This window comes from Triticum urartu, chromosome 6 (genome assembly GCF_003073215.2).
Source record: "Triticum urartu cultivar G1812 chromosome 6, Tu2.1, whole genome shotgun sequence".
In the NCBI taxonomy this organism is placed as follows: Eukaryota; Viridiplantae; Streptophyta; class Magnoliopsida; order Poales; family Poaceae; genus Triticum; species Triticum urartu.
The window spans coordinates 10,246,532-10,260,622 of NC_053027.1; the positions used below are offsets into that span (position 1 = coordinate 10,246,532).

The following is a 14,091-nucleotide window of genomic DNA, read 5'->3' on the forward strand; positions in this document are numbered from 1 at the left end:
AGGCCACTCGGAGGTGTAACCTGCAAACATGACCGGCCACTTGGATATTGAGCAACACAAGATATACATTTCAAAATATCTTATAAGACTCAAATTAGCATGCATTCAATAAGCAAAAGTAAATCATCTCATGCGTCCGTACATCATCGAATATTATCACTAATACATCCCGAATAGTGTCATACATATAACATCACTAGTACAACTAAAACCCTAGCACACGACGGGTATCGGCGCGGGCGGTGGACACCCACAGAGAAGGAACCATCACGGGATCATAGCTCCAATGAGATCCCTGGAGAACCTGCCAGGTATTGGAGAACCTGTGCTCCAACGCAAACAAGTAGCGACGGACGTGCGCGTCCTCCTCACTGACACGGTGGCGCACCACCTCCGCGGAGTCCTCGAGCCTCTGGATCGTCACTGGCCCACGCGACCGCCACCAAAGAAGGTTCGGGTCAACGACAGGCTGGCTCCTCACCAACCTGCGCCCCCCGGTAGGTAGCGCCTCCCAGTACCACCCCGGCAGAGCCCAGTCCCGGACATGGCCCATCTGGTCAAGCAGGTGTCGTCCTCCGCCGACTCGACGACGAGGATGCGGGATAGGCATCGTCCACGTCGATGCGGGAAAATTGCTTTAACTAAAAAAATAGCAACAAGTTCTTACTAACTAGTTCTATTAATTCAACTAGTTCTTACTAAAAATAAACTTACTATAAATAAAAATATTCTAGTACCTAATTAGTACCTAGTTCTTACTAACTAGTTCTTACTAACTAGTTCCAACTATAAAGTGAAATAAGTGGTCAAATTTTACTCGTTTTATGATTCATCTTAGAAATTTGATTCGTTTCCACCCTTACATGAACCCTAACTCATTCGAGCCGCATCCGCATCCGATTCGTTTCCACCCTAACTAATTTGATGGAGGTAGAAACCCTAGGCAGAGGTAGGGGAGAGGGAGGAGCAGGCGTGCTCACCTCGGGTGCCTGCGACGAGGGAGGGGCAGGCGGCGTCGAGGTCGTGGTCGGGGCTCCGGGGCGGCGTTGAGGTCGGGGGGCGGGGGCGGCGTCCGGGGCAGCGTTGAGGTCGGGGTCGGGGGCGGCGTCCCGGACGGCGTTGAGGTCGGGGGCGGGGCCGGCGTTGAATCTGGAGTCGGGGGCGGCGTGGGGAGAGCGCGCGGCGGCCGAGGGGCGACGGCGGCGGCGAGAGTGGAGTTGATTTGGGGGATGAAGTGGCCGTGGGGAAGGACGAACCGCGTGGTTAAGTCAGAAGTACCAGTAGCGCGTTCCAGAAAGGGCGCTGCTGCTACGTTAGCTACAGCGCGTTCTGGAATACACGCTGCAACTATAGCGATTAGCAGTAGCGCTGGGCCATTATACGCGCTACTGCTAGGTTGGGCTAGCCATGTGCGCCCAGTTCAAACGTAGCAGCAACGCTTTTCGCTAGTACGCGCTACTGCTAAAGTCATAGCAGTAGCGCGGTTTATTTACGCGCGCTGCTACTAAGTAGCAGCAGTGCTTGATTTTGTACAACGCTACTGGTAAAATTCTGTGTATAGGCTTTTCCCTAGTAGTGTGCGTTGCTTCGTAAGGGGCTGATTTGGATCCATATGTTTCATGCTATGGTTAGGTTTACCTTAATACTTTTGTTGTAGTTGCGGATGCTTGCAATAGAGGTTAATCGTAAGTGGGATGCTTGTTCAAGTAAGAACAGCACCCAAGCACCGGTCCACCCACATATCAAATTATCAAAGTATCGAACGCGAATCATATGAACGTGATGAAAACTAGCTTGACGATATTCCCATGTGTCCTCGGGAGCGCTTTTTTCTATATAAGAGTTTGTCCAGCCTTGTCCTTTGCTACAAAAAGGATTGGGCCACCTTGCTGCACTTTATTTACTTTTGTTACTTGTTGCTCGTTACAAATTATTCTATCACAAAACTATCTGTTACCACTTATTTCAGTACTTGCAGAGAATACTTTGCTGGAAACCGCTTATTATTTCCTTCTGCTCTTTGTTGGGTTCGACACTCTTACTTATCGAAAGGATTATGATAGATCCCCTATACTTGTGGGTCATCAGTAAGACAATTGAGCAAAGCTAGAATAATTTACGAAAATTGATTCAAATCACTCAGAACGACGCGTACGTCTGCTGGCTCAGTGGCCGTCGGATCAGATTTTAATCAAATGGCTCATGAGCAACTTTTTTACCTAGACTAGATTTTGCGAGTGAGCAGTTGTTGCAATCTCCCCCACCGCAACAAGTGATGTGTTGTGGGATCTAAATCTGGATTCCCTCGTGAGTGGTCGCGTCCCGTGCTCTCCCGAGCTCCCGGACAAGCCGACACCTCCATGCGCTGCTTCGACCGTCACCATTGCTGCTCAACGCCGGCAGCACGCCGAATAGGACACCGGAAGGCATGCAGACGAAGTCGCCTCTCCCCATGTCCATGTGTCTGCTCGTAACTAGTGTCCATGGCCGTCGTCACCTAGCTATCCCGCTCTAGTCGCGTGCCGCATTGCCTCCACCATGATCATCATTGCATAGGCAACACCCCTCCTTCCTTCCCCAACTAGACCGAGCTCCTGCTCAAGGCCATGACTGCAAGCAATGCAACACGATGACTTTCTACAACAAGACATCTGCTGCAAAAAGCTTTGCAACAAGAGCTTTGTTGCAGAAAAATATATGCAAAATAACATTTGTTTCAAATGTTTCTGAAATGAGACTTGTGCTGCAAAAGGATTCTCCCAACACGACTTCTGTTGCAAAAGTGACGACGACGCTTGGCCAAGAATTGCGTCAGATCGGACGGCTCTTAGACTAGCTCCGCCGGTCGACATGTAGCCCCACCCTTAATTTATTGATTACTATTCCCAATGGTATTTTGTGCAGTCAATTGTTGTTTTCTTTTATCTCAATTGTATTTGTGTCATTGTGAAAAATTCATTAGGAAAACTGAAATGACTGCCACTCTTAAAATTTAATCCCTTTGTAAGTTAATATAAGATGTATTAAAACAAATTCAAATTGTATTTGAACTCAAATAGCTATTATTCTTAAATAAACTCAAATTGAATGTGAACTCAATTGTATTTGTGCCATTCCGAAAGAAAATAATGCTCATTAGAAAAACTGAAATGACAGTTACTCTTAAAATTTACTCGCTCTGTAAAGTAATATAAGACATATTAGAATAATTTCTAAATTTATTTTTACTCTAAATAAACTCAAGCCGAATTTGAACTCAAAGGTTTATTCAAAAATTTAATAAACTCAAATTCAAAGTAAAACCACAGCACTTACTTTTGATCGGAGGGAGCATTATTTATGCAAGGATTTAGTAAAAATTATTCAAAGTCAAAATTGTTTCAAAATTGGGACTGTTCTATTTCTTTTAGAACTGCAAACCAGAGTGCACCGAGCGGCCCAGATCAACCGAAGCCAGCCAGCCCACCCGACGGCATTCTCCCCTCCGGCAAGCTCCGCGCGAAACCCTAGCCAGCCCCGCCGGCCGCCGCCGCCGCCGCCCCCCTCCCGTCCACGCTCCACCCGCGACTTCCCGAGGCCACTCCGGCCACCGGAAGCCATGGCGCAGAGGGCGGCGGGCGCGCTTCTGCGGCGGTCCCTCGGGCTCGCGCCGCCGACGGTCCCCAGGGCCCTGAGCACCAGCGCCGCGGCGCCGGCCGCGGCCGAGGGAGAGGCGGCGGCCAAGGCGAAGAGGAACAAGAAGAAGAACCTGTTCGACGTGGTGCAGTTCCTGCCGGACTGGGGCGTCGGCTACAAGGTCGCCAAGACCACCTGGCGCGACGTCTCCTACCAGATCACCAAGATCAACCTCTACAAGGTCATCATCCTTCTCGCTCGAAATTAATCTCTTGTATGTTTGTATCCATCTCCCTAACTTTGTTGTGATCCATGTAGGATGGCCGCCACGGGAAGGCGTGGGGGATTCGGCACAAGGCCGGTGAGTCTCTGCTCTCTCCCCTGCTTAATCTTGCCCCTGATTGATTAGTAAGGCGATGCGCAGCTTGAAGATCGATGTCGCTGTGCTGTTCTTGACTGAATGATGCCCGCTAATTGGTAGTTTGGTCGAGTGTGAGAGATTCGACAAGGTCCCCGGTGAAATGGTAGTTTGACCCCGGGGCATCAATCTCTGCAGTTGTGTGCACTGGTATCTGATGTCGCCGGTGTCAATAGTTTAATATCCCCCTGAGCGATTAGTAAGGCGATGCGCGATTTGAAGATCGATGCCGCTGTGATGCTCTTGAATGAATGATGCCCGTTAATTGGTAGTTTGGTCGGGTGTGAGAGATTCGACAAGGTCGCAGGTGGAATGGTAGTTTGGCCCCTGGATGGAAGACTACTTATGCTGGTCATCAATCTGTGCAGTTGTGTGCACTAGTATCTGATCATTCTGATTTCAGACAACATTTTCATAGTGGTTTGTAGCTGTCTTGACTAGTTAGTTTGATATGTATACAGTGCAGTGAGTTTAGCGCTTTAGGCAAGGTAACAATAGATTTCCTCGCTCAAATACTTGATGTGGATATGCAATGTGACTGACAATTCCTAGCTGTGCATACTGTAGAGTGTAGACTGTAGTGTATGGTACATTTCCTGGGGCTAATGTCTTACCAAGTAGCAACTTTATGAAGATACCCGACAACACAAAAACGTACGCGTGACAGTTTAACCAGGTTTAAATGGATGCATGAAATACAGTCGGTATGATTTTCAACATCGCTAACAAATCATTCCTGAGAAGTAACTGACCACTATCGTGTTAATGTTACAGGGATAATATGATTCCTCCACTAGCTTAGATATTATATAAATTCTGATTAATATGAAACTTCATGTTGTATCTGCCTCTCTTTCATTAACATGGAAGATTCTACACCGACTTCTTCTTTGAATTAGACAGGCAGATGATATTGCCTCCAAAAGCAAAAAAAAAAAAAAAGTTTGCTCTGGCTCATGTTCAGTGCTGTGCCAAAATATTCAGTTGATTGCTGCCCCGGTTACCCAAGCTATTCTCTTTTCCTTTTCATATATGTCAAGACCAGATAGATAGGTGTTATTAACTGCCCTTTAATCATGTTTTCATGTTGCTGTTTGCACATGTAGAAACCTGCCACACACATATAACTTAACATGTTCCCAAACCATGTAGAAACTTGCCACACACATAGAACATGGCATAGCTGAAATAAGTAATTGATGTCAGGATTATTTTCACCGGGTGAGGGATTCCTCACTTTAGCTGATCTATGTTTCTCTTGCAGGTGTGCAAGTTGCTGACGCTCCAATAAAACTCAGCGGAGTGAACAAGCGTGGGTGGAAGTACATAAAGACGTCACAGAAGACGGTGCAGGATATCCCCGCAGCAGAGACGCCAGCTGCTGCCACCTCCACTGCTTAATTCATTACAGGCTAGAACATTTGAAGGTGGCAAAACTTGCTCCTGTAGAAGTGTAGCGTTGAACTGTTCAGATGGTTGGTTGATGTGCCATCTCCACTCTTTCGTAGTTTCCATGCTTTCCAGGGTTTTAGGCATAGTTGAAAGGGTTTTTGTGTGACCCCGGATTGTCATTCACGCCACGCTTTCTTGTTGAAGCTAAAGATGATGTAGCGCCCAAAACATTTGTTTTTTTTATTTTTTTACATTTTTGCAATGCTGCATTTCCATCAGAAACAAGTGTGTTGCCTTGACATTAGTTTGGTTGGGTGGATCTCATGTAATAAAAGTTGGATCTGTCTAGGACACATCTAGATGTGACATAGTTAACCTGATGTCCACTATGTTTGTGATCTGTTGTTTTTTTGTCCCAACTTTTTTTTTGTTCCTTGTTGCTACGTCACTTGTGGGAGATAGATGTGACATCCTTAAAAAACATCTAGATGTGAATTAGACAAACTGATAAAAGTTTATTCTTGCTATGGTTTTTTGTTCCTTTTTGGACAAGGATTCTTGTCCTGTTAATACTCTGGGACAGGGAAGCAATTAGCATCTACTACCTGTTTCTTCATGCACTGCAGAGTGACGATTACCTGGAGTGATCCACGAGTGTTTCTTCTGGCTGTAAAAGCCCATCTTTGTTGCAGACCATTTGCTTGGTTTATCATAACCAGACATTGCCCATAAAACTAAATATAGACACTTTATACAATTCATGTGAGCTTTGGCAAAGAACTCATCACTCTGACCCTGGAAAACGTTGATCTAACTGAATTCAGTCGAATACCTGAATCATATACAACTCTGAACCTTGCTCAGTAAACAGCATCCAACTTCTTATCACCAGCGACTCGACTTGCTCCAGCAGTCTTGCGCTGCGCCCGAGTGAGTCCCTCGCACCCTGAGATACATCCTTTATCAATCTGCGCGAATGGGGGAGATGAGTTAGCGCAGAGTCGCCGTTTCGAGCAGATATAGCAGCGATAGCTGAAATAGAATGGCCAAGTGGTTTACAGTCAATCCCTTCCTTCGCTATGTAGCGTCTCTCACCTTTTGATATTCCCACCACCCTTAAGCAGGCTTGACTTCTTCTCAATTTCCTCAACTGAACATTGCACTATCTTATCTATGCCCTCCTTAATAGGCACTGGGTGTGGCCTCATCACCCACCGAGTCATTCGTCCTCCTATCGGCCTTTCATTTGAAAGAGGAAAATGGAAAATGTGTATGATAAGGAATTCGAGCGACAAATTAATTTTCCTCATCCAGAAGACATACATGGTTCTGATTTGAGCAATGAACCAAAGAGGCATAATGCTTTCATTTGAACATAATGCTTACTCCACGAACATTTCCTATGGAGAAAACTGTTTAGAATTACAAATTAAGATGCAACATCTACCAATACCCACACGGTGCAACTATGCAACTTCAAAATATTTCATAACTCGAAGGTTGCAGCACATTTTTTTTTCACCGGAATAATAGCTTCGGAATGTTATAAAGCACTGCAAGTATCGATTCTATCTGGAACTAATAAGCTGCAGACAGCTCAAAAAAAAAAGCTGCAGACTATATGACTTGCAGGCATGAACTGCTACCTGCATGTTTTTTTTGTGTAAAGTACTTCTTTTTATTATTCTACAGCCTGAAAATCTCGCACACCATTTTTTTATTTAAAAGATGTAGCATAGCTGTGATTTTTTTTTTTTGCTGCAAACAAACATAGCTGGACATCTGGCGAGTTGTCGTCATGGTTCTCCTAGCCGGTGCATAATCCATGTTATAATTCAATAAGAAGTTCAATTCTTCTATTTTTTTTGCTTTTCGTTCAAATCTTTTAAGCTATGGAACAGGGGCATAAATCAATTTGCATAGTGTGATTTTAACATGGCACAAAACATGGGTCAATGGCTCTCAGCGAACCCAGGCTCTTCTAATTGGGAGAGGTTTTAGTTCTAATTTCTCGTCTATCCAAGGAGAACGAGTCAAATGAGAGTTGTATACAAATCGACAGAGAAAAAAGACCCAAAAAAGATTTTCCCTAAGAGAGCAAGGAATTTTTTATTTCTTTTATATAATTCTCCTTCTTAGGGAATTTTTGAACCACACTTTAAGGCAATTTTCTTGACAAGCATAGCTCCCCCCCTATTGCCCCCGCCGACCGGCTATCCGCCCGGGCATGCATACCCCCCACCCCCTCCCCCCCCCCCTTATTCCCGCGCCCCTGTACCCCTACCACTATACCCTAACCCTACGGTATCTATACTCTCTGCCCTACTGTATCCTATACATTCTACTCTTACTCTACTTGGTGATGAACCTGCTGAGACACATGTCTATAAACTTTACTACAGTGGTCGGTGACGTCCTCCTCCTGCTCCCGCATCGAGACTCCACCACCGAGGGATTTTATGATGGCGCCACAGCCTCCGATGTGCGCACCGTTATTCTCCCCCATCTTCAGTGTCGACGGCCGACGTCCTTGGGCACGCCAGTGCCCTGGCCGGCCGGCCATACCACAACATTTTCACATAGAAGGGGAACAATTTCCTCACCGACATTCTCTTGGATTTGGGGATCGACTCGCTCGGGGAGACGGAGCGGATGAAAAGGCTATATCTCGTTTGTAGGAAGACGGTAGGACTCTTACCCAAGCACCCAAGGATTTTTTTTTGCGGGAGCACAAGGATTCAACCCAAGACCTTCTGGGTGCTTCGCAACGTTACTAGCCACTAAGTCACAGTCTGGTTTGTGTTAAATTAGAACGGCGCGTCCAACTTGAAGGAAAACAGCCGGGTCTCCACTGTTTTTTTTTTGCTTTTGTTTTTCTTGTTTTTTCATCGATATTCCTTTGCTTCTTTATTTCGATTTACTGGATTTTTCTTTTCTTGTTTTTCTTTCCTTTTTTTCTCGGTTTTCACTGCCTTTTTTTATTTTCATTCTTTTTTTTTCATTTTGCTTTGGTTTTGTTTCTCTTTCTCGTTTTTCATCGGTTTCCTTTTGTTTTCTCTTGGGTTTTCACTGTTTTTCTATACACAGTTTTGGCATATATCTAATACAATTTCTAATACACGTTTAACATTTTTCAAATACAAGATTAACATTTTTAATACATGGTCAACATTTTTTCTATACACATTTAATATTTTTAAATACTATATCTACATTTTTTTAGTATATGGTTAACATTTTTTATATATACATTTAACATTTTTTCAAATGCTCGAGTAACATTTTTCAAATCCAGATCAACATTTTTTAATAGATGGTCAAACTTTTTTTCTATACACATTTGACATTTTTTTTCAAATGCTTGATTAACATTTTTTAATACATGGTCATTTTTTTATATACAAATTTAACATTTTTTCAAATAATTGTTAATTTTTGTGAAATTATTGGGTTAATGTTTTTCAAATACATGATCAACTTTTTTCACACACATTGTTTTTTTGTATACATGAGAATCATTTTCTCTGCACACATTTAACATATTTTAAATGCTTGGTAACATTTAGAAAAAAATTATATAAATATTTTTTTATATATTTAGAATATTTTAGAGTATAAATGAAAATGAAAAAAGTGAAAAAATGAAAAAAGAAACTAGGTTGTGGGCTCCCTGCGCCTGGGCTGGCTGGCGCCTCGCTTCAGGCAAGTCTTCCCTGGGACTCGTTAGAAGCGAGGTATAGCAGATGTCAAGTGGAATTCGGCCCTTAAGCGCCCTTTTACCTCATCACAAATGGCGCACACCTCCTCGTCATGTTGGGCTGGCCCAGCTAGCGCCTCGTTTCCCGTGAGTTTGGTGCGAAATCACTAGTTATTGAGAGTACTCGTGTTTCTCAAAAAAAAAGTTAATGAAAGTACTCGTTGCAAAGATCACCCAACCTTCCAGGTTGTGACAAGTGACGCGCTGCATGTGCGCCATTTGTCGCAATATGTGAGTTTTTCCTTTTTTCGTAGATTCATTTATTCAAAACGTTTTCTCTTTTGAACCGTGCGTCCAAATCTCGAACCGCTTTCATCGTTGTATTCCTCGCGTTGAGATCTTTAAAACTAAATCCCATGTTGGTAGATTTTGACAATTTTTTTTTAGAAAAAAACCGTACGAAAAAACTGAATCAGGACCACGGGTTTTTTCTCTTTCCAAAAGAGTCACGTTCGTGCCTCTCACGAAATCACAACCGTGCCTCTCGCAGAAGTAAAACCGTGACTCTGCAGAAGGAAAAGAAAAGAAGAGAAAAACTGTTTTTTCCTTTTCGATGAGGCACGACCGTGACTTTCGTGAAAGCACAATCGTGCATTTCGCGGAAGCAAAACCGTGACTCTCGCACAAGAAAAATAAAACAAAAAACATATTTATTTTTCGTTTCCGAGAGGCACGACCATGACTCTCGCGGAAGTAAAACCATGACTCTCGTGAAAGAAAAAAAACAGAAAATACATTTTTTTTGTTTTCGAGAGGCATGGCCGTGACTCTCGCTAAAGCACAACTGTGTCTCTCGCGGAAGCAAAATTGTGATTCTCGCGAAAGAAAAAAAAATAAAAAACGTGTTTTTTCCATTTTTCGAGAGGCACGGCCATGACTCTCACGAAAGTAAAACTGTGTCTCTCGCGAAAGCAAAACCGTGACTCTTGCGAAAAAAACAGAAAATGCGTTTTTTTTCGTTTCTGAGAGACAATGTCGTGACTCTCGCGAAAGGGAAAAACGCCTTTTTACGTAATTTTTTTAAAATTATTTTTTATCGAAAAACTAAGGAAGACCGGTGAAAAACCAAAATGTAAAAAAAAAACCGTTTAAAAGGCCCAAAACGTGCGGAAAAAAAGCAAAATCCAAAGAAAGTGTCTAGAACGCGACACGTGGTGAATGGCTGAGAGCATACTAAGTGACGCTGATCGTTGCGAGGCTCTCAAAGAAGCGCTCGTTAATTTGTTGCTCTCGTCTTGCTGAGCCTCGCTAGAAGCGCCGGTTTTGATTACTGGCGCTCGAAGGTGGTCCTACTTGGGCCGGCCCAGCAAAACGTCGTTCGCTCGCTTGCTGGCAGCGCCAAAAAATAACACAAAAAGTAGCGCTCCGCGATTAATAAAGTACGATTATGGCTAACCACCGCACCAACTAAATACTAGCAGCTAATTACAGGGCGAAACTTTTAAGAGCACCGTAACAGCACATTTTATTGCACACTTGGTCCATTTACAGTGGCGCTTTGATACTCGAACTATTTTAAAACATTTTTGGAAAAATGTGTTTTAATAACAAAAAATGTTTACAGCTCTCTAAAAAAGTTCGCATATTAAAATAAAAAGCATGACTACTCAAACGCTCATGTGTTAAAAAAAGTTCAAAAATGAAAAAAGTCATGAAATTGAAAAAATCACACTAATTTGGGAAAAAGTTCATCGATTTTGACAAATGTTTACAAACTTTTTTGAGAAAAAATCTCGGTGGTCGGATTTGAAAAAAAACCATTGAATTTGGAAAAAGTTCATCAAATTTGGAAACAGTCCATCAAAATTTAAAAAAGTTCATCGATTTGGAAAAAACTTCATCAAATTGAAAAATAGGTTCATCGAATTTGAAAAAAGTTCACCTTAATTGAAAAATAGTTCATCGGTTTGGAAAAACTCATCAATTTTGAAAAAAATGTTCACTGATTTTAAACAATGTTCATTCTATTTGAAAAAAACTCATCAATTTGAAAAAAGTTCACAGATTTTCAAAAAGGGTTCACGAATTCGAAAAGGTTCAAATTTTAAAATAAAAATCATGAAATTGAAAAAAGCACACTAATTTGGGAAAAAGTTCATGAGTTTTAAAAAAAACTTTATCGATCTTGAAAAATGTTCAGGAACTTTTTGGGAAAAAATCTCGGTGGTCGGATTTGAAAGAAACCATCCAATTTGAAAAAAAGTTCATCAAATTTGGAAATAGTCCATAAAAAATGAAAAATGTTCATTGCATTTGAAAAAAGTTCATCGATTCCGAAAAAAGTTCATAAAAATAGGAAAAAAAAGTTCATAGAATTTGATTAAAATCAGTTTATTTGAAAAATAGTTCATCGGTTCGGAAAAAAATCATCAATTTTGAAAAAATGTTCTCAAATTTAAAAAATGTGCATTCGATTTGAAAAAAGTTCACGGATTTTCAGAAAGGGTTTTAGGAATTCAAAGGGTTCCAAATTTTGAATAAAATTCTCAAATCTGAAAAAAATCACCTTATTCGAAAAATAGTTGATCGATTTGGAAAATAAATTCATCTATCTTGAAAAATATTCACTGATTAAAAAAATGTTTATTTGATTAGAAAAAAATCATTAATTTGAAAAAAAGTTCACGGACTTTCAAAAAGGGTTTATGAATTAGAAAAAGTTCAAAATTTTGATAAAATCTTTATGAAATTTGAAAAAAGTTCATCAAAATTGGTAATACAATTCACATAACTTTTATAAAGATTATTCATTTTTGCAAAAAATGCTCATGCATTCGAAAAAAATAAGAAATTAAAGAGAAAGAAAAATGGAATAAAAAATCATCACAAAAAGCTGTCCCGAAAAAACAAAAACAAAAAACCCCGGCTGGTAGCTTCCCAAAACCGAGGTTCCGCAAACTGAAGACAGAATAAGAAGAGAACCGAAGAAAGTTGTCACACGTATTGAGGAACTCGCAGTGGTTAGTGCCTTTGTTTATGAAAGGAGGTGGGGTGTGCGCCCGTTTGCGCCAATGCCTGTATCGAGAGGAAATGCCTAGAAGTGAGGTATATAACTTGACTAAAAAAACGAGGTATAGCCGCTGTCAAGTCCTATTTGACGCCTTATTAAGTGCCCTTTCCTTTGTTATTTACAAACGGCACACAACCCCTCATCATGTTGGGACGGCTCCACAAGCGCCTCGCTTTAGGCGAGTCTTCGTGAAATCACTAATTGAGAAGTACTCATTTTAAAGATCAGTTTCATCTCCCCAGGTCGCAACATGAGAGTTTTTCCTTTTTCTCGTAGATCCATTTATTCAAAATGTTTTATCTTTTAAACCTTGCGTCCAAATCTTAAACCGTTTTCACCGTTGGATTCCTCGTGTCGAGATCTTCAAAACTAGATCTCATGTTGATAGATTTTGAAGAACATTTTTTCATGAAGAGAAAACGCGTCCTCAACCCACTTCTAAATGATTATTGGAAGGCTCCCGAAGTAGCACTCGTCAATTAATTGCTTCGGAGTCTTCGGGAGTAGCCAGGTGGGATATATGCAGCTGCAGCAATCTCACCTGGGCTTGGGCCAGATGTCAAGACATGGTACCCGGCTTTCTTTTGTTTTTGTTTTTTGAGCAAATTGGTAATTTTTGTTTTTCCCTCAATTTTTTCTTTTTTTGCGGGTGATCCCTCAAAAATTGTAATACTAGCTTTGGCAATCGATGGAGCTGTGTGCTTTAGGTTTTTCTTTCACTGATGTCCTGAAAATTTAACGGCTTGGATCAACTTGTTTTCTTTCACTGATGGAGCTTGTGTCTCGTTTGGTGGTGGTTTAGGTTGATCCTTCAGCGGCAAAGCCATGCAGAAACTAAACTTTTTGTAAGCAAGCATGCTTCGCTATCAATTGACATCAGCTTGTTAACAAAATGAAAATTTAAAATTGCCAAGGGCATCAAACGGTAGTTTGCCGAACACAAAAGTCTAACTACCATGACTTTGTTTTTTCTAAAAAATGCTTCCATATCACAAATATTGTTTCATTGTAGCATCTCTTCCGTGGGGGAAACATTTGTTGTGTTTTCCTACATGCTTTCCTTTTTCTCTCTGAAATGCACTTTGAAATAATATTGTTGTAAATAAACTAGAAATGTTTTTATCCTCTTCTCTTTTATTATTGGCATGCTAAAGAGACATTATAATTGTTATAATTGTAGGTTGAATTTTCAAACGATCCCCAATAACCGATTAGAGGAGTAGAAATACTACCCGTGGCAGGTCCGGTTCCACAGCGTGACGGCGCACCTCAACTTCCCGTGGGGGACGGCTCCCGCCCACCTCGTCCCGCTGCCACGGGGGGTGGTGGATGCGGCAATGGCTCGGGAGGACCGAGAGGCGAGGGAGCGTCTCGCAGCGGAGGCCGCCGCCGAGGCGTACATGGCCAAGCTCCGCCGCAAGCACCCCGAGCCGCGGAGCGGGCCATCTTCACGGAACGGGCGGTCAACAGCGAGGTCATCATCATTTCTGACGACGAGTAGCAAGGCGGCGGTGACGGCAAGGTCAAGGAGTTCGACGCTGAGGAGTGGCGGCGCATCTTCCCTGACTCCGACGACGACGTCACTGGCCCGGACCCCATGGATGGTGGCATGTCGAGGCAAGATTGGCTCGATCTCTACTATGGCAAGGATGAGGATGAAGATTAGTTTAGTTTTAGTTTATGTTTAGTTGTAGTTTTAAGTTTAAGTTTAGTTTAAATTTTGGCTGTCAAGACAATGATTTAAATTTCGGTTGTTTACATTCGGTTGTCGAGACAATGTGACCAATTTCGGCTGTTTAAATTGAAAGTAGGTTGAGTTATTATGCAAATTTGAATTGTACTCCATTATGTATAAGGGATCGAATAGGTCCGGTCAAATCTTAGTGAAATAAAAATACT

General features: G+C 42.1%; 1 protein-coding gene across 1 annotated transcript; it reads left to right on the forward strand.

The window, feature by feature from the left end:
• Nucleotides 1-3,426: 3,426 nt before the first annotated feature.
• LOC125515827 lies at nucleotides 3,427-5,825 on the forward strand. The gene is made up of 3 exons (XM_048681327.1): nucleotides 3,427-3,856; nucleotides 3,934-3,976; nucleotides 5,298-5,825. Exons 1-3 carry the CDS (start codon nucleotides 3,599-3,601, stop codon nucleotides 5,432-5,434), a joined length of 438 nt encoding a protein of 145 aa, XP_048537284.1. The 5' UTR covers nucleotides 3,427-3,598; the 3' UTR covers nucleotides 5,435-5,825.
• The last annotated feature ends 8,266 nt before the right edge of the window (nucleotides 5,826-14,091 follow it).